The sequence below is a fragment of the Gambusia affinis genome, linkage group LG11 (genome assembly GCF_019740435.1).
Source record: "Gambusia affinis linkage group LG11, SWU_Gaff_1.0, whole genome shotgun sequence".
Lineage (NCBI taxonomy): Eukaryota > Metazoa > Chordata > Actinopteri > Cyprinodontiformes > Poeciliidae > Gambusia > Gambusia affinis.
Window position 1 is genome coordinate 29,096,439 of NC_057878.1, and position 19,463 is coordinate 29,115,901.

The following is a 19,463-nucleotide window of genomic DNA, read 5'->3' on the forward strand; positions in this document are numbered from 1 at the left end:
AACCTGAACTGGTCATGACGTCAGCTAGCAGCAGCTTTGTTCCACTACACTGTTACTTACCTAAAGAGACGCAACGCGCGCGCATGTGTGTGTGTGCGTGTGTGTGTGTGTGTGTGTTAGCATTCCTCACCTTCTAAAAACCATTTTCCCAACAAATATTCCCACGGGAGGACCGGCTGCTCCTCACAGGCTGCCGTCAGGCAGGAAAATCTCTCAGTTCAGAGAAACCGGACTTTCTGCTGCCAGTTGTTTGGTCTCTGTGTTTCCGTCACCTCGCGTTCTGATTGGATACGGCCCACAGGCGGCCATTTTCTTAAAAACCTGTTTTCTCCTGCATGAAAAGGGTCGATCATTTTCCCGTAAAATACTGAAAACAAAAACACACAGAAACTTAAGAAGCTTGTCAAGTGTTTATATTTAAAAACAGAACCACATAAAGTCCATTTTCTGTCCCCCACAAGACTATGAAACGTTTCTCTGTCTTGTTCTGGTATGGCTGCCGTCTTTGTTCTTGTAACTAATTTTAATCTAATAAACCATCAAACGGGCAGAGTTAAAAGCTCCTGCTCTTTCTGAAGCTCCGCCTCCAGGGGGTGGAAGCTCGGAAACTGCAGCTCAGAGGAGGATCTGTGTCTCGTGGGCGGGGCTAGGTCCACCCAGGCATTTTGCTCAGCTGAATGGTTGCCATGGAGATGAAAGGATGTCTCAAACATGAAAGAGTCAAAGCAACACTCCAGGTTTGGTTTCGATGAGGGAATGACATGATGTAATGAAGTTGATTTAATGTGATACGGCCCCTCACAGTGACAGAGGTAAGGCGGAGAATCTGCAGTTCAGCCATTTTCTTCTGGTCGGTTTTCACATGCGGATCCTTCGCTGCTCCCTCCAGAACTCCCCGATCCCCTCAGACAAAGCCAGCTCAGCTAAGCCCCTGCACTCCTGGGGGGTAAACCCCACCAGGGCGGTGCCCTTCACCCCGACCCCCAGCTGCCCCGCCAGCTCCGCCACTCGGGCCGTGATGAGGGCGGCCGGGGCGTGGCAGTATGGCCGTCCGTCGACAATGAAGCGAGGCCACAGAGGATCAGTCGGGCCGCTGGGCGCGGCTCCCGCCACGCTCTCCACGTTGCAGGCGATCTCCACGGCGCCCTCATGTGGCAGAGCCAGCACCTGGACCCCAGGAAGCCCACCGGGCGCCGACTCCCTGAGGGCGGCGGCGATGCGCCGGCCGACGGCGACGTCCTGCGTGTCGATGGAGACGTTACAGTTCATGACGTAGGGACTGGCTCCAACTCCTGCAGGGATCAGAACCAGATCAGAACCGGATCAGAACCAGACCATCCTTAAAAACCTGTTCTAGAATCAGTTCAGGCTGATTAAATGAACTGATTCATGTTCATAGTTCACCAGATAAAGATCCTGATTCAGTTTCAACTGTTTATTAAAATGAGTCTGAATTTCATCTGTTTTATTTTCTCCTCTCTTTATTCATATAAACTGTATTTGAGAACAGCTGAAAGAACAGAGAAATATATTTTAACCAAACAAAGCCTCATTGACCATTTCGTTGCCATGACGACAGAGCAGATGGGAGTTTTTGGTGTTTGCTCATAAACCTACCATTATATAAAAACAAAAGTTAAGAGAAAAACATCCATAAACAGAAAGTTACAGTTTGGTGAAACTTTTTCCTCCTCAATTATTTTCTGATGATTAAATAAATAAATTCGGACTTTCTTCTATATTTAGCTGCTTCTGTTTCAGCTCATCAGCTGATTCAGTTACTGACCTGCAGGAAGGTCAAAGGTCAAAGAAGCAGCGTCTCTGTATGTGGTGGGAACACTTCTGCAAATAGTCATTTTCATCTGTCATTTATCTTCTCTCAAACTAATTTAATATGTTAGAGTGATGAGTCTGTTGGTCATTAATTATGAACTGAAAATGAAACTAAAATGCAGAAGCCCTTTGACCTCTGAGCTACACTGAAATATAAACCAACACCTGGTTTCTGCTCAGCTGGACCGGCTCTGAGGAGTTGACCCGGTTGACCTGCAGTCACCTGTGAGTCCGTATCGTTCCCGCGGCGGCGGCCCAACGTCGGCGGTGAGCGCCCGCAGGTCCGGATTCTTCCGGAACCAGCCCATCTCCTTCCTCCTGCGGGCCAGGCCGCGCTGCAGCGCCGCGTCCGCCCAGCCGAACAGGAAGACGCTGGCGCCGTGGACGGTCTCCGTGAGGCCGCGCGCCACCGCTGCTCCACCCAAACAGGAAGCAGAGTTAGCCGCAGAGTTAGCCGCGACAAGCTAATTATAACCTGTGATCACACCAAGAGGCTGCAGCACCTGCTGCTGCTGCAGCGGCTCATTATCAGCTCCGTCAGCAGCGACAGACTAATCAACACATGGGAGGAACAAACCCACCGGGCCAGGATGTAAAGTTACACTGCAAAAAATTAACAGCAACGTTTAGCTTTATTTAACCCAGCGCTTCTCAATTCCAGTCCTCAGGCCCCCCCTGCTCTGCATGTTTTAGATGTACCTCTATTGTGCTGCAGAAGCCTGTTAATTACCTACAGATTCGATCCAGGTGTGTAGCAGAAGGGAAACACCTAAAACATGCAGGGCGGGGTCATGAGGACCGGAATTGAGAAACACTGATTTAACCTGAGAGGGAGAAAAATGTAGGAAAAAAGTCATATTTTCATCACGTTATTCATACATTTATAAATATCACAGTTCCAAACTAAATATTTAAACATTTAGTTCTTAATATGAAAACAAAATATTGAGTTTAAAACTGTGAAACTTAAAAATGTATGAATAACGTGGTGACTTGTAAAATAAACACCGATATTTTTTCTGTATGTCAGACAAAATAAACCTAAATATTCCTGTTAATTTTTTACAGTGTAACAAACTGTCCGCCATGTCTCACTTCCTGTTTTACTTTGAAAGGTTCCCAGACTCACCCTGGGCCTGCTGGACGCACTCCCGCTGCCCCACCGCCTCCCCCAGCGGGTAGATGGGGATCAGGTCCACCGACCCCATGCAGGGGTGCACGCCCACGTGTCCGCGCATGTCGATGAGCGCGCAGGCCTCCTGGCACGCAGACAGCACCGCGTCTCCTGGAGGAAACGCCGCGTTTAGAGCCAGGCTGGGAGATAAAACAGTCCGGAAAAAATCACATCGTTTGCTGAATCTGAGGAACAGCTTATTAAGGCTGGAGAGCCGTTCCTGCCGAGATCTTTATCTGGATCCCAGCGGGGCCGGGGGGCCGGGGGCCCGGGGGTACTCACTGATGGAGTCGATGGAGGCCACGATGGTGATGACGGAGCGGTTATAGTCCTGATCGTTGAAGATGTTCAGCACCGTGGTTTCCTTCCGCTGCACGCCTGATGAACGACGACAACGTTCACAAATTGATATTCGTCCCTAATAAATATCCAATATTGCAAACATCTCAGGAAATAACAATAATAAATCTGTGATATTTTTTCACCAGGAGGTTTGGGCTGTGACTCTGATGATCTCTTGTCATTGAAAATTGTCAAATAATAATTTGAAGTTGGTGATTTAGAAGAATTTCTTTTTCATGATAGTATATTAGCAGTCAGAGGAGAAACTGGTTCAAAGATTTGAAATGTTTCTGTCAAACGATTTAAAATCCATCAGTAACATCCGACGTGTTTTTATAAAAATCTGATCTGCATAATAACTGGACAGCATTTCTCTGAATAAGATGATTTCTCCTTCCTGTTAAAAAAACAAGTACAAACACAAAAATAAAGACCTTGTGATAAACAGGATAAGTTTAACTTTAAGTTAGATTTATCTAATTAATAATTTATCTACTTTACTAATAATTTACTAATTTATCTCATTAAATCAAATTAAACCTTATCTTAAATTTCCTTTAACTTCAGCTTTAATTAAAGTTGCATTTAGCTGATTTGAGATAAATTAGACCACACTAATTTAAGATAAACTTAATTTAAATTAGCTTACATAAGCCATTTAATTTAAATTAAATTAATACATTTGTGATAGCTTTAAATTAAATGGCCCAAGTAAAACTTTGATAATTAAAGAAATATTAAGATCAAAAAGCAATAACAATGTCAGACAATATAAGAGAATCTGTGTTTATGAGAATAAGGTTTCTGAAGTTAGAAACAGTTTGTTAAAGCAACTCTAAGAGATGCATAATTCTCATTTATACTGAAATACTTGTTTTTATTTATTAGACTTTACATACAGAGAATCATGAAATATGTTCATATTAAGTGTTAATCAAGTTACTGATAAATGAGACTAACTGACCCTCTGCGTCGAACAAAGCAGCCTTGGCCACGTTCTCCACCAGGTCCGTCCTGCGAGCCTCAGAGACGTTCAGAAGACAAGCAACCAGACGTGACCTCAGCGTCCCAGAGGCCATGCTCCTGCAACAACCAACAAAACCATCAGGAAACCAACAAAACCATCAGGAAACCAACAAAACCATCAGGAAACCAACAAAACCATCAGGAAACCAACAAAACCATCAGGAAACCAACAAAACCATCAGGAAACCAACAAAACCATCAGGAAACCAACAAAACCATCGTCAAACAAATCCATGAGCCAAATGCTATGACTGATGAACAATAACTCCTTTTATTGCACATAAAGATTCTTTACCTTGTATGTTTGGTCCTATAAATGATTTTAATTAACTTTTTAATGAAGATTAAATATTTTATTTATTCAAAGAAACTGGTTGCAAAATTACATAAGCAACAGTAAAACTAAAATCCATCCAAATAAAGAAAAACTCCCATAAAGCCAAAGTCTAAATCCAATCCTGACTTCATGGAGCAACGCATGAGCAAGTTACCTTTCAGAGGAACTGGATCCCGTGTAGCTGGACGGTATCTGCTCCAAACCTGTGAACAGAACCTGCAGTTAGAAAACAGGTCCAAAGTCCAGCCTGGAGCAAACTGGACTCATTTATCGGTGTATGAGAGGAAAAAACATTTAGTGCAGTGAGTCCTGATTAACTCAGCTCCATGAGCAGAACTTTAACACCACAACATGCTCAGCTGAAGTTCAAACATCAAGATAGTTCACTGTTTAGCCGTTACTATTTGGGTTTCCAGTATCTCTGCTGGGTGAATTTGGTTCCTGTGATCTCAATTTAAACCAATCAGTTTGTTTACGAGTTAAAATACTTGAAATACAGAACATTTACATCCAGTTTGATCCAACCAGCTAAGATAAATTTAGCTAAGTTAAACTAATCTAATTTCGCTACGCTAAACTGAACTGAACTGAGCCAAGTCGGTACTCTGCCCACGTCCGTTAATTTCCAAAGTTATTTCATCTGCATTTCTTAAAGGCTCTAGTTCCGTACTTACTGTATTTATTTGGTTCGCAGAAAAATGTCGCTAAAGAGCTCTCTGGTTGACCAGCACCGTAACCGGAAGGAGGCGTGACTCATCTTGTGTTGTATCTTTGTTACAGGAAGTACAGGTTGTAGTTTTGATCAACAGCGCCTCTCTGTGGTTACAAACGGTCTCTAACTGTCACTATTTGAATACATTTCTTTAAAAATGTTCTACAGTGTGAGGCGGGTCATTTTTGCTAATTGACAGAGTATTTATTTTAGTTCGAGGTTACAGGAAGTCGTTGTTGTGCTGTCTGCTAGCAGCAGTGTTTACTGCCTGCGCAGAGGAGCAGAAAACTGTCAACTCATGTTGGCTCGGAGTCCATGTTGTGTTCCAGAGCATTAGCAGCCGTAGCAGCGGGCATCTCTCTCATCACCGTGGCCGAACACATGAGCTCCGTGGCGGGAACCGCTCACTGTGGGCTCCGGGGGCCGCAGGGCTCCGGCAGCCCGAACGGGAGGCGGCTGCAGCGGCTGGTCGGAGTCTCCGGTTGCGGTCCGAACCGGGTCAACGACCTGCTGCTGCTGCGGCCCGAATCCGACGAGGAGAGCTGCTCCGGAACCAAGGACAGGGGCAGCAACAGACACGTTGTCTTCTTCCATGGAGACATCCAGGTCAGATTTTACCCGAGGGGTTTTTACTCCTTCCCGCTGCTAGAGGTCCACCAGGGGCGTTACTAAGCCGCGCAATTGAAGGGGGCTGGGCCCAGAAAATAAATAAAACTATGTTACGAAAATTATTTTAAAATAAAAGCTAATATTTCAAATATTAATAACACTACAAAGGGAAGGAAAACATATGTTCATCTAAATTAATAAAAATATGAGTTTCACTCAACTCACAATCTTGCTACAATGAAAATGAGAAAAACTGAATAAATAAAAAACATTTGGATAGTATGAAAGTAATTATTGCAGCTGTTTTCTGGATGTAAGTAAATGAAGAACTTTGATCCTCTGTCGTGTTGAATAGTGCATGTGTTGGAACTCACAATGTGATGCTGCTTCTAGACGGGTTCGGTAGGTTGGAAGACTATTATTTATACTACAAGAGTTAACAGTAAAAAAAGTTAATAGTAAATATTAATATTAGTTGACATAAGCCTAAACATGTAAACACAGTAAGAAAAATGTCAAAGTTATGTTTAATGCATTTATATTTGTGTCATTTTATTCAAGGGAACTGATCTGTATATCAGAAATCGGCTAGTAAACCCGTTCTGTGATCAATTGGTAGTGTCTTCATCTTCCAGTAGGGGGCGTTCACCTATATTTTAAATTTATTCAGATTCCTGTAACATTTTCAGAGCAGCTCTTTGTTCCTGTGGTCTGACTATCTGTGCTACCTCGTCAGATTATCCTACTGTAGCTCGGATAGATGGCTAAGTCTGTCTGTCCGTGCTACCCGTCCAAAGCTGCTACCGTCATGTTTACAATCAGAAAACTATAACCGTTTGTTAATGTTAAATATATTGGATAACATTATCTGAGTGACTGAAATGGAAGCTTAGCAGTTATGGTTAGCTTAGCATCGGAACAATTTCTATCCATGACGAAACCACAACAAGATCACTTCCTGTATCTGAATATCCTACCAGTTTAAAATGAAAAGCTGTAGATGTTGCACTAATCCTTTACTAGAATATCCTACCTGTTAAAATATTTTAAATTCAGAGGTTTGTAAGAATAAAAGAGTATCAGACAGGAGAAACAGGTTTTTATTTAAATTAAATTAAAAACTAATACAGATCAGCGCAACTCTTTTTGTGCATTAATCTGCTGTATGACCAACTTTATTAAATGAGCCACAATGTGTCACCAAACTGCACAGGTCACTGAAATGATAGGATATGATTCATATACTCTAATATTACACAGTTATTACAGCTTCAATCTCACATCTATTTAGCAAAGTTTAATAATAAAAAAAGAGTGTAATTAAACTAAAATAATTTAAAATATAGGGACAAAATAGCCCAAAAAACAACGTATTTTGGGCTATTTCCGCCAAACAATACCTTGTTTACAGTAACGACATTACAGACGACAAACTAAAGACATTTTTAAACATAAGCTGCCTGTCATGTAAACTATAAACATAAAGTAAAACAGCAGCTTAATGAAAGCAGGTATAAAATAAATAAAGCTTACCGTAATTTGTGATGAAATAAAACGCATGAAACAAAACTTCCACAGGTAGGACGGATTTACAGGTAGCACAGATTTATGGGTAGCACAGATTTACAGGTAGCACAGATTTATGGGTAGCACAGATAAACAGATCGCCGGCTCTCGTCTCGTCATCCTGAGCAGCACAAACTAAACGCTTGTCTCCCTCCATCGTTTACTGACAGACACTGAATGTTTTCACATAAAGAAATAAAACTTTGGGTTTTAGTTCAAAATATGAAACTGTTTAATGTGTGAAGTAGGATCATGAATATGTTAAAGTTGGTTTAATCTGCAGTAAATCCCGTATTTATAATTTAACAGATTTCATGTGTCAGCACCGACTGATTGCTGTTGGACTCGTTTCGTTTTGACATCAAACCGTTTTCCTTTGACCTCTGGTGACCCCACAGCGCTCCATTTTCCCTCAGTTTTCCTGACTTCCAACCCGCTTATCCATTGTTAGCCGCTCATTAGCGCGTTAGCATTCCCGCGGCGTCCCGGTTTTCCCAGAGACCTTTGTCCTGTGGGATGCTGTGACGGTGACGTTAGCATGTAAACAACCTGAATGAGGTCGTTGTGTTCAGTCCCACTCGGCCCTGAGGAGATGCTCGGGATGAAACGGGTCAAAGGTCACCGGGTCACTGGGCTCTGAGAAATATGAGAGACATTTTTTTAATGGATCTGAACTCAGAACCTTTATGTTCTGGCTTCTGAATCTTTAGGTCGCCTGATATGATGCTACCTCCGTGTTTCTGCCGTTTAAATCCATTTTCAGCCTCAGAGCGACTTTAAGGAAATGTTCCGACTCAAACTGCGACGCAACGGGGTGTGAAAACTTTACTGCACTCAGAACTTCATTTTTGTTTGGTGCTGTTTACAGTTAGAGTTAAAATCATGTTTCTGTAATTTTGTAAACTAACCATAAAATGTAGTTTTTAAATATCTAAGCTTCAAATATTAATTAGCTGGTTAATTAACTAGCCTGCAGCCTGCAGCTGAACAGCGAAGCTGCTCGTCTCTCAGCTGTAGTTTTAAAACCACATCAGTGTTATTAGAGTGATGGATGGATTTAAAACCAAATACTCACATTTCTTTCTCCAGTAAGAAATTTTGAGTATGTAATAACTCTTCAGAGGATCCCATGGGGATACTCGGGGGTACCGTCTGTATTTCGGTGAACCGTCAGCATTATTCACTCACTGGACGCGGGCGTTGAGATTTCATCAAAGAACCGACATTGTCTTCATTTCCAGTGACAAATTCCTTCATTTCCCACAATCCCACAGGATGCTAGCAGGTCTGATGAGCTAGCTGGATGCCTAGCCAAGTGTCAGTGCGGCTCAGCGGCAGATACGCCGGATTGTTGTGTGATTTAAAGTGTGAGGCTTTGAAAGCTTTAGAGTTTCTATCAGAGACCAAGAACCCAGTGAAGGTTCCTGCTTGATGGGAACCAGCAGGAACCTTCACTGGGTTCTTGGTATGAAGATCAACATCTCCATGTCTGAGGCCACCAGAGAAACCTTAGACCTTTGGGCAGTAGTTACTGATGAGTGAAGGACTTTAGGCACCTCTGGGTGTCGTTCACCTGTTCTGGTTCCGTCTGGACAGAACAGAACCAGAGATTCTGTCCTGCTGGTGCAGGAGAAGCTGTCTGTGATCCAGTAGACAGAGATGCTGGTTCTCACCGACCTGAGCCAGAACTGAAGATCTGGTCAAGAGCAGTTTCCTCCAGAACCGTTTGGATTAGGATTGGTCTGGCACTCTAGTACGACACCTAGTGGTTGTTTTGTGAGGTTGCACTCTGGACGTTGAATTAAAGCTCTTGTTTTTTTCCATTGGCAGAACTTCAAGGAGGAGATGGCCCTGCAGCCGGAGGCGTCTCAGTGGCTGTCCTGGAGTCTGGAGCAGGTGGCCCTGGTTCTGGGCCAGCGGTTCCCCAACAGGAACATCTGGGTGGTCAAAGCCTCCCACATGTACCTCAACAAGTTCAGCTGCTACCAGAACTTTGTGGAGAGCAACATGTTCGGCGCGCCGGAGCACACCGCCTACAACGCCGACGGAGGAGCTTTTCACCAGCTCAGGTTGGTTCCCTTCTCCATCGGCCAGCCGTCGGTCGGTCCGATTGGACCCAGGAGGTTCTTCAGGCAGGAACATCTGGGGAACTAAGTCCTATTTCCAGACTCCTTCTGTCCGTTTGTCCAGATGATGAAGATCTGCTTTAGTAATCATCTTCACTTCACCAAGAAACCCAATCACTGTCCATCCAACCGTCTGTCCATCCAACCGTCTGTCCATCCAACCTGGTTCTGACCCGTTGAATCTTGTCTGGACCGTATCAGAACTCAATATGCATCACACAGTTTATTGCTGATCAATAAGCTGTGATGATCAGTCATTAGCTTTGTTGCTGTGTTGTTAGCGTTAGCATAAAGTCCAGAAATGAACAGAAAACCTGCTGAGTTCTGCAGGAATCCTGATGATTTCATTTCAGGTCTTTGGATGTAAATATGATTCTGTCTGTTTGAACCTCTAAACTCTTCAGGAAGTAGAATCACAGCTGATGGTCCTCCAGGTGATGATGATGATAATGAGACTCTTCTTCTCTTGTCAGGTCGCTGCTGACCAACGCCATGGAGCGGGCCAAGCTGCCGTCTGCAGGGGGCGCCGACGGTCTGCCGCCCGGGTTCTCCCTGACCCTGGTGGGCTTCAGTAAGGGCTGCGTGGTTCTCAACCAGCTGGTGTACGAGCTGCTCGGGGCGCGCGCCGACCCCAACATGGCCGCCTTCGTGCGGCGGATCTCGGACGTGTTCTGGCTGGACGGGGGACACCCGGGCGGCAGCCGCACCTGGGTGACGGACCGCGAGGCGCTGCGGGAGCTGGCGGCCAGCGGCATGTCCGTGCACGCGCACGTGACCCCCTACGAGGTGCGCGACCCCATGCGGGCCTGGGTGGGCCGCGAGTACGGCGTGTTCATCCAGACCCTGGAGGAGCTGGGCGCCTGCCCCAGCAGGAAGCTGCACTTCCAGGACGAGCCGCCGTCCATCCAGAACCACTTCCGGGTCATCCTGGAATTCTGAGTTCTGCTTCTTGTTTTGGTCTTAGAACTTTACGAACATGACGGGAAACATGTTTACATTTGATGAAACATGAAGAATTCATGTTAATTTTATATTTAACCAAATTATATCTGATGTAGCATTCAGAGTACGGAGGGCCAAAAATGACTAAATTAAACCTCATTGAGTTAAATAAATAAATGTTTGATGTAATAAACATAATAAAGGGTTCCTGTTTGGTGACTTTGACCACAGGAACAGGAACCATAAATAAACACGATTCATTTTGTGCATCGGCTGTTATAAGTTTGCATCTAAATGATTAATTTTCATATTTAATAAAGTGTCTTAAATAAATGCACATGTATCTTTTTAATGAGCTAAAATGTAATTTTGTCTCTTCTGGCCCTCCGTACCAGAAGTAAACAGCCTCATTCCTTCAGTCTGAATCCAGGGTTTATTTTTCTTCCTTTGATGAACTGAAACATGGCGGTTCTGGTTCTGCTGTTGAGCTCCAGAACTCGACCCGACCCAGTTAGTCACTGGTTTGAGGAGGAAAACCAGCCCACAGCATGATGCTGCCACCACCGCCTCCAAAACAAAAACATCCCAGTTTATCTCCACTGTGGAGTCAAACATCTCAACATCCAACCAAACATCCATCCATCCATCCAACCAAACATCCAACCAAACATCCATCCAACCATCCATCCAACCATCTAAACATCCATCCAACCAAACATCCATCCAACCAAACATCCAAACATCCATCCAAACATCCATCCAACCATCTAAACATCCAAACATCCATCCAAACATCCATCCAACCATCTAAACATCCATCCAACCAAACATCCAACCATCCATCCAACCAAACATCCAACCATCCAAACATCCATCCATCCAGTTCTGATTTCAGCAGCTGAATGTCGATCAATTTGTTCATTCTGAAATTAAAAAGGTTCAATAATCAATAAAATCTCTGATTGGCCTCCATGATGGATGAAGCTCCTCCCTCTTCATCACCTACTCCTCCTCCTCAGTTAGCAGTGTGACGCTAGCGGCTCGTTTTCCTGATGTTTCTGCTGAATGTAACTTCTGATTCATTCCTTGCTGTCGTGCTGCTGGTGGCCAGCAGGGGGCGCCACTGGGACAGACACACCACACTGATGCTGTTTTCTACAACTTTAATGAGCTTTTCCAGTTTGCTGTGTGATGCCTACAGATTAGCCAGCAGTTATCAGATTACAGATTATTTCTTCTGTTGAAGATGTAATTACGCTCAAACATTAAAAAACAAATAAAAATAAAGTTACATCCTTTCAGCCGTTGGTCTCTGTGCTTGTGACTGAATCAGCAGAACAAACATGGAGGTCCAGTGAAGCAGCTGATGTCAGACTGGCTCCCTACAGCGGCGGTGGCGCGGGGCGTCCCGGGACGGGGCGAACCTCACAGAGCCCTTTGTGCCCCGCGGTGAGGTCATGAGGTCAGCCGCCTCTCTCACTTCCTCTGCTCCCTCGTTTCTCCTTCAGCTGCCCAACAACTCAAATCTTTCAGATTCGTCCTGCAACACGTTTCTACTTCCCTCAGTTCCTTTCAGAATAAAAGCCTCCTCAATCAGCTGCTTCCCTCCACAATCAGCCAACATGAAGACATGAGCTTATCGTTTCATAAAACATCCAGAATCAGTCCAGCACATAAATAACATTAATAATAACAATAGCAGGCCAGTGGCAGGCGGAGCGGCGCCCTGAGATGATCACTGGAATGGCTTCAGACACACTTCCTCCGTAAGTGCTACAGAGGAAGCGACAAGCGGCGGCCAAGCGGCGCGAACACGATGAAAACATGATGCTAACTGACTGAAACACAAAAACTAACAATCAGAAAACCTCAAACAACCAACTACAGGAAACAGAAACTCTGCTAACTCCTCCACTGAAACCCTCCAGGCCACCAGGGGGCGCCGACCACCAAACCATCTGGAGGAAGGAAGAAATACTTCACATCTTTTTCAAATACAGTTTTTTATAAAATAGAACAGCAGCATGTTTTTGTAGGTAATATTACCGACTCCAGGCTCCCCCTAGTGGAGCGGAGGACTGAGTTTACGTTTCATACCGGATGTTTTTTGCTGTTTTCCATTTTGCCTGTTTCCTTCGTAGAGTTTTGCTTTTTAGTTTTGGAGTTTCATCGTTCAAGTGTTGATAGCTGCACCCGTTAGCTGCCGTACGTCCTGACAGGAAACAGTGTGCGGTGCGACGTGCGAACATCAGCTGCTCTATTACTAAACCCTGAGCTACGTTTGGGTGCAGAGATCCGGCCGGCGATGGGAACCGTTCTGCTGGTGACGGCAGCAGGCGGCTCTTCCAGGTGACCCAACGGGTTTTCCTACTTTAAGGCATAGATTCAAACTGCATAGATTTCCCTAAATAGATGCTGCAGTGCAGCCATCATGGAGGAGGGTCCAGCAGCGCTGCTGAACAGAAACAGGAAGCTGCTATCTTTGGTTGGACTGGAGGATCAGTGAAGCAGATTAGAGCTTCTGGAAGCTTAAAACTATTTAAAACAGAAGAAGAAGAAGAAGCCGTCTGCGCCGCGTCGCCTTGGGCGTCTTCAGAAGTCGCCGTCTCCGGCCGTGTCCTCCTCCAGGCGGAACCTCTTGGGGTGGGAATGGGGCGAGTCCAGGAAGTTCTCCTTGTCCTCCAGTGGCACCGCCCACTTGGCGCCGCAGCTCCGCTCCCGGACGGGCCGGACCAGAACCGGCTCCGGGTTCAGGCACGGCGGCTGCTGCCACAACCACGGGTGACTGAGGCACTCTGCGGCACTGGGCCGGTCCCTGCAGGTCAGAGGTCAGAGGGAAACGGGTCATCAGAACGTTGGGTGGATCCAGATCCACATCAACTCAAAGGTTTATCCAGAAAAAACGTCTCCAGAGGTTCTGAAAAACGGCTAAATTGGCAAGAGACTCGCCAAGTCAGCAAAAATAACAGCGATAATAATAACAGGCTTTCCCAGTAGGTCCAGTCCTGATCCAGGCCAGTCCGGTCCCGGTCCCGGTCCAGTCCTGATCCAGGCCAGTCCGGTCCCGGTCCAGTCCTGATCCAGGCCAGTCCGGTCCAGTCCAGTCCCGGTTTCGTACTCACTCTGGCGCCTTGACCAGCAGCTTCCTGATGAAATCGACGGCGAGTTCGGAGACGCGGCTCAACGCGTCGCGGCTGTAGTCCACGTTGACCTGCGACACGTTCAGGTACGTCTCCTGCTTGTCGTCTCCGAGGAACGGCGACTCGCCCGTCACCAGCATGTAGGCGATGACGCCCACGCTCCTGCCGGGTCAGAACCAGAACCAGAACCATGTTTCAGGTGGACAAACTCTGTAAATTAAGTCTAACCGGACGTCATGATACTGTTGCCATGGTAACCCCAGCCCGATAACTCACCACAGGTCCGTCGCCGTGGTGATCGGCTCGTAGTTCAGAACCTCTGGAGCTGAAACACACAGGAAGTCTGAGGTCATTCACAGCGTTTCATCACTTCCTGTTTCCGGATCAGCCAGAGGAAACTGTTCAAGATTTAAAACGTTTCTATGGATACGGATCTGAAAAGTGTGGAGTGCACCTGAGGTCTGAAACCAGCAGAAAGAAAACCTGGAATCTGCTTTCAGTTCGTTTCTAATGGAGACGGAGGTCTGATCACCGGGTCACACCGGACCGGACCGGACCGGGTCGGGTCGAGTCTTACCTACGTACTCGGGCGTTCCCAGGATCTCCCGCAGCTCGCCGGCCGTCCCCAGGCGGCGGGCGAGGCCGAAGTCTACGATCTTGATGTCGCCTGGTGGCGCCAGGCTGGTCAGCAGGATGTTCTGCGGCTGGAGGAGAAAATGGAGGACGAGTTGACCGGACCGGGTCAGCGTGTTTACACAGCCATCGCCATGGCAACACACTGTACTAAGTGTTCCTTATCATTAGCCGGCCGACTCTCCACTCTGACTAATATTTGCTTTTAGAACCACCTGGATTCTGACAGCAAAGAAACAAAGAGGTCCGATCTGGTCTGACCCGACCCAGTGAGCCCGGTTCAGGTCAAAGTTCAGGTCAGGTTCAGCCTCTGCTCCAGGCTTTAACTGGACCGACCCAGATCAGCAGAACCTTGAATCAGATGGAGGAAAAATCTGCAGAGAATGGAACAATGTTTCTATTGGTCGCCACGGGGATGGAAGAGCGTTTCTATTGGTCGCCACGGGGATGGAAGAGCGTTTCTATTGGTCGGGTGGTGAAGCGGTTCTGGTCCGGTAACCGGTCCAGTAGCTGTTGGTTCATTTGCTGCCTCACCAGAATAAATGTTTCATAAACTGTAATAACTAAAATAAAGTAAATAAATTTAGTTTAATGTTTTAAACATGGAGTCAGAAAATTAAAATTGCACCAAAGAACCCAGAGATTTTCTGAATGCTTAATTGGACCCGCTTCATGTTCTGGTTCTGGTTGTGTGTGTGTGAGACCTTGAGGTCCAGATGGACCAGCTGGTTCTGGTGCAGGTGTTGGACCCCCTCCAGGGTCTGTCGGATCAGCCGGGTCACCTGGGCCTCAGGAAGCAGCTCCTCCGACACACACAGGTCAAAGATCTCCCCGCCGGCGGCGCTGCAGACAGAACCGGGTCAGAACCGAGTCAGAACCAAGTCAGAACCGTAACCCGGCAGGCTCCAGGTCCACTCACTACTCGAGCAGCAGCACCAGGTCGTGGTCGGTCTCGTGGGCGGCGTACAGGTTGACGACCCGCGGGCTGTTCCGGGCCAGCTCCAGAACCGCCATCTCATGGACGGCCTCGGCCCGGCAGTCCCGGCCCCGCCTCCTCTTCCTCAGGAACTTGGCAGCAAACTCTTTCCCTGAACTTTTCTCCACGCAGCGCTTCACCACCGCAAACTTCCCCCTGGGTCAAAGGTCAGAGGTCAGAGAGAACCCACTGAGGACCCGGACCGGTCTGAACATCAGACCCGATTCCCCAGAACCACTCGTTCAGTGGATCAGACGGTTCTGGGAAAAAGTTTAAACCAGTCGGACCTGCTGCTGGTTCTGATCCGACTGAACAGGAGGAAAATATATTTATGAAAAGGAAATATATGAAAATATTAGATTTATTAAAATAATAAAAATAGATTTTCTGGGCAGAACAAAACAAATTTTATGTGGAACAAAAAAACAACAAATAATCATATTGATGATAATATTGATGAGAACGCCGTCGCCATGGCAGCAAAGATCTTCAGACAGTTTGTAGATCTGTAGATCCAGATCAGGTTCTGATCAGCAGAACTGGACTCAGCTTCCTCCCAGAACCAGTCGGTCGGGTCCTGTCGGTCCGGTCCGGTCCAGTCGGTCGGGTAGATCTAGGCCACCCAGACGCTGAAGCTCAGATCAGATCCCAGATGTTCTCCACACAGACGCTGACCACATCTACTGTCTCCACCTCTGGACCAATCAGAACCAATCAGAACCGTTTGGGCCAGGCGGTTCTAGAATCATCTCAGGACAAGAATCCCATAAAACCAGACTAAATCCTCCAGGTAGAGGTCAAAGTTCACTCTGATGCTAACTGGCTAAATGCAGTGCTAACAGATCCAGTCTGGGATCGGCTGGTGCTGCCTGGCAGTCAGTGGTCCAATCTTCAGTCCGGTCCTGTTGGTTCCTCCAACTTGGACATTGCAAACACCGCCTGATCTCAGATCAGCTGGAAGATTTCTCTACTTCCTGTTTCAGACCAACATGGAGTCCAGTTCTCCTTTCTGCGCTCCGGTTCTTCCTCACACCTATCACACCCAGCACAGCGCTAGCAGTCCTCACATGACCGCAACCGTGGTTACCATGGTTACCGCGGTTCCCGGTTAAAGTCCAGAGTCCATGGCGGCCAGAGCAGCAGACGGGTCATAAAGCAATCAGTCAGTCAATCAGGTGGCAGATTGGTTTCTGTCTGCTGATCAAAACCTGATCACAGAATAAACATTCCTCTGAAAATACCAAACCAAAAGAATCCGATTCCTTCTGATGGGTCCAGTTGGATAAACCAGGACAACCTGGACCGGGTCGGACCGCACAGCCTTAAGAACAAACACTGGATTTATAGAAACATTAAAATATAAATATTAATGATATTTAGATTAGATTGAAAACCACAATATAAACCTGCTCAAACCGGACCGACCAGAACCAGAGACCCAAACGACAAATCGCTTCATAAATACAGAAATTATCCTAAAAACTGGAACCTTAACAGGAAACCTGCCAGAAATATCATCAATTTTTTATCTTTATGTTTAAACAAATAAAGGTTTTACCAATCACAAACTAAAAACAGATCATAATGTACTTAAAATCGGTAAATACAGCTGTACTTAAGCTGTAATATGAATTAAAATGTTCTATAACGATTCTTATTTCTGTAATAAAAGTTTAATAAATCATTTCCGCTCATCTATCCGAACAATTTAAATTTTTTACTTTTTTTTTTTCTTTCAGATCAGATCAGGAGCTAAAGACTCATTAAAAACTCTAAAATTACTGAAGAACCGAAATCATCAATATGAGGTCGGGGTCCAGTTCGGTTCAGGCCAATCAGTAGAACCGAACCGGATCAGAACCGAACCGCTCACCTGCCCAGCTCTCCGGTCACCTCATAGGCGATCTCCAGCGGCTCGGAGCTGATCGGGGTCTGGGTCTCCGCCAGCAGCCCGGCGGGCAGCCCGCTGCGGCTGTCCAGCCGCCTCCGAGACATCTCCGGTCCTCCGGTTCGGTTCCGAGAGTTCAGCACTGCGAGAGAGCAGAACCGAGCCGCACGGCTAGTTAAGACTGGTCACCATGTTACGGGTTAACTCCGGTTAGCCAACTGTCGCCAAGTTAGCTCGACTACTTCTAAATCATCCGGTCCAAAAGTGAGTTCGAGCGGTCGGTTCCTCTCGGCTCCTCCTGGCCGAACCCACCTGGCTGTGAAGCGATCCGGACGGCTGGTTCTGGGTCCTGTAAACCTGGTTCGTTGGTTTATCCGGAGCCTTTTCGATCATTTTTACATCCCGTTTGACACTGTTCAGACACGTCACTCCACTGCGGCGCATGCGCACGGCGTGTTTGGATAAAAGTTTCAAGTTTTCTTTCGAACAGCCATGGGAATTCCGTTTCCTTCCCGGGATCTGAATCATTTGGCAAATATATTTCCATTCCTGCTGACCTTTACGTAGATGTTGGTAAAGTAAAAAAATAAACTCAAGTAAAAGTAGTACGACTTCAATATATTCTTACATCCAAGAAACTACTCAAGTAACAGTATTTGGTATAAAGGCTACTTGAGAAATGGGTCATGACATCTGATTTAAAATAAGTCAAAAATAAAAACTTTTCCCAAGTCATATAGGAATTATCTGACCTCTTGGCTGAATTATAATATATATACATACATCATGGTTTTTATTTTGCTTTTAAACACATTTATAATTCAGCACAAACAGTAAAATTCAACATTTTTAAATGTAAATCATCAAAGTCCAAATTTAATGAAGAAACATTTCAGTTTACTCTCTTTATTTAAAATCTCAGCAGGACTTCTGTTCCTTTCAGTCTTGACTTTGTTAAAAGTGCTTCTGCTCTCATTATGACTCCTATGTAGGAAAGTAAGTACACCCTGAGCAGCAGCAGGTTGTGGGTCTGTGCGCCACTGTGAAGGAGTTTTGACCCACTTTGCTCAGCTGAATTGTTCTGGACACACTGGAGGGTTTTCCTGCATGAACAGCCTGTTTAAAGTCTATAAGGGGTTGAGTGGTTTTCACAGGGCTGTAAATGTTTTAACCAAACAGCCGTTCTTATGTGCCTCCCCCGGTTCTGATGCTGCCCTGGGTAACCGCCCATATCAACCTGCAGGCGGTGGCCTTTGAAAAGCGTAAAAGCTCTTCCTGTAACCTGACTGATGAGTAAAGGTGTTGCACCCAGCAGTTTGACACACTGGGACTGTTTGAGGAGTGGTGCTGTGGGCCGTTGCCGTGGCAACTCAGCACCTTTTCAGGTTCTTGTTGTTTCCTGTATTTCTCCACCTGGCCCGCAGGAAGTTGGTAGATTTTCTCGCAGCAGCTGCAGTTAAAGCGAGAAGGCTGAATTTAGCTTTTAGTTTTTTAATAATCTGATAAAGGTTTATAAAACACAACCTTTGTCTGACCCATTTAGATGTTTCAGAGCATCACAAATGTTTGATATAAGACAAAAAACAACCCGAGGAAATTCAAAAATGAATCTTTAACGTCACTGTGAGCCACTCTTCTGTCCAGAAATGTTTTATTTTAGTCACTTTGGAAGTTATTCCAGCTGGAATAAAATGAGTCATTTTATTCAAATTTAAGTCCAGATGTAATCAAGGATCTTAATCTGCAGAGCAGAACCAGCAGAACCAGCGGCTCATCCGGCAGGTCCAACAGAACCAGAAAACATCCAACATCCTGATCATCTGGGAGAATGTTCTGGAAGGATGAAGGCTGCAGTGAAGCACGGTGGTGGCAGAGTGATGCTGATGGATCCTAAAGATCCAAAAGGCTCAAAGAAACTAAATGAAGGCCTAGTCAAAGTCCAGACATATTCAGCTGAACCGTTGAACTGGAAACATGATGAAACATTGTGAGCATGCAGCTCTGGAGGTCCAGCCACATATTTAAATCTTCAGAGTAACTAGTTACTTTTACTTTTTTAATCTTTCTTTAAAAACATACTTTTAGGAGTATTTTTACTTTCACCTCATTGATTTCACAGCTGAAGTAAACGAGGAAGTTTGTGGATTTCCTGAAGCAGA

The 19,463-nt window shown here is 45.7% G+C and overlaps 3 protein-coding genes across 4 annotated transcripts; 1 reads left to right on the forward strand and 2 right to left on the reverse strand.

The window, feature by feature from the left end:
• Window positions 1-396: 396 nt before the first annotated feature.
• ftcdnl1 (formiminotransferase cyclodeaminase N-terminal like 1) lies at window positions 397-5,516 on the reverse strand. Of its 2 annotated transcripts, XM_044132704.1 has the most exons (7): window positions 5,387-5,516; window positions 4,867-4,915; window positions 4,314-4,432; window positions 3,290-3,385; window positions 2,963-3,118; window positions 2,057-2,245; window positions 397-1,292 (listed from the first exon to the last, which is right to left on the reverse strand). In XM_044132704.1, the coding sequence occupies exons 3-7, from the start codon at window positions 4,426-4,428 to the stop codon at window positions 859-861; spliced, it is 990 nt and encodes a 329-aa protein (XP_043988639.1). In that variant the 5' UTR covers window positions 4,429-4,432; window positions 4,867-4,915; window positions 5,387-5,516; the 3' UTR covers window positions 397-858. The 2 variants fall into 2 exon arrangements, with proteins under 2 accessions (XP_043988639.1, XP_043988640.1); XM_044132705.1 differs by lacking the exon at window positions 5,387-5,516 and having other exon boundaries at window positions 397-1,239; window positions 4,867-5,294.
• On the forward strand, window positions 5,513-11,968 carry lg11h2orf69 (linkage group 11 C2orf69 homolog). The gene is made up of 3 exons (XM_044132703.1): window positions 5,513-6,030; window positions 9,430-9,668; window positions 10,199-11,968. The coding sequence occupies exons 1-3, from the start codon at window positions 5,740-5,742 to the stop codon at window positions 10,662-10,664; spliced, it is 996 nt and encodes a 331-aa protein (XP_043988638.1). The 5' UTR covers window positions 5,513-5,739; the 3' UTR covers window positions 10,665-11,968.
• stk17b (serine/threonine kinase 17b (apoptosis-inducing)) lies at window positions 11,816-17,771 on the reverse strand. Its single transcript, XM_044132702.1, has 8 exons — window positions 17,617-17,771; window positions 17,290-17,446; window positions 15,360-15,572; window positions 15,145-15,283; window positions 14,385-14,511; window positions 14,084-14,132; window positions 13,790-13,969; window positions 11,816-13,482 (listed from the first exon to the last, which is right to left on the reverse strand). Exons 2-8 carry the CDS (start codon window positions 17,409-17,411, stop codon window positions 13,260-13,262), a joined length of 1,053 nt encoding a protein of 350 aa, XP_043988637.1. The 5' UTR covers window positions 17,412-17,446; window positions 17,617-17,771; the 3' UTR covers window positions 11,816-13,259.
• Window positions 17,772-19,463: the final 1,692 nt, after the last annotated feature.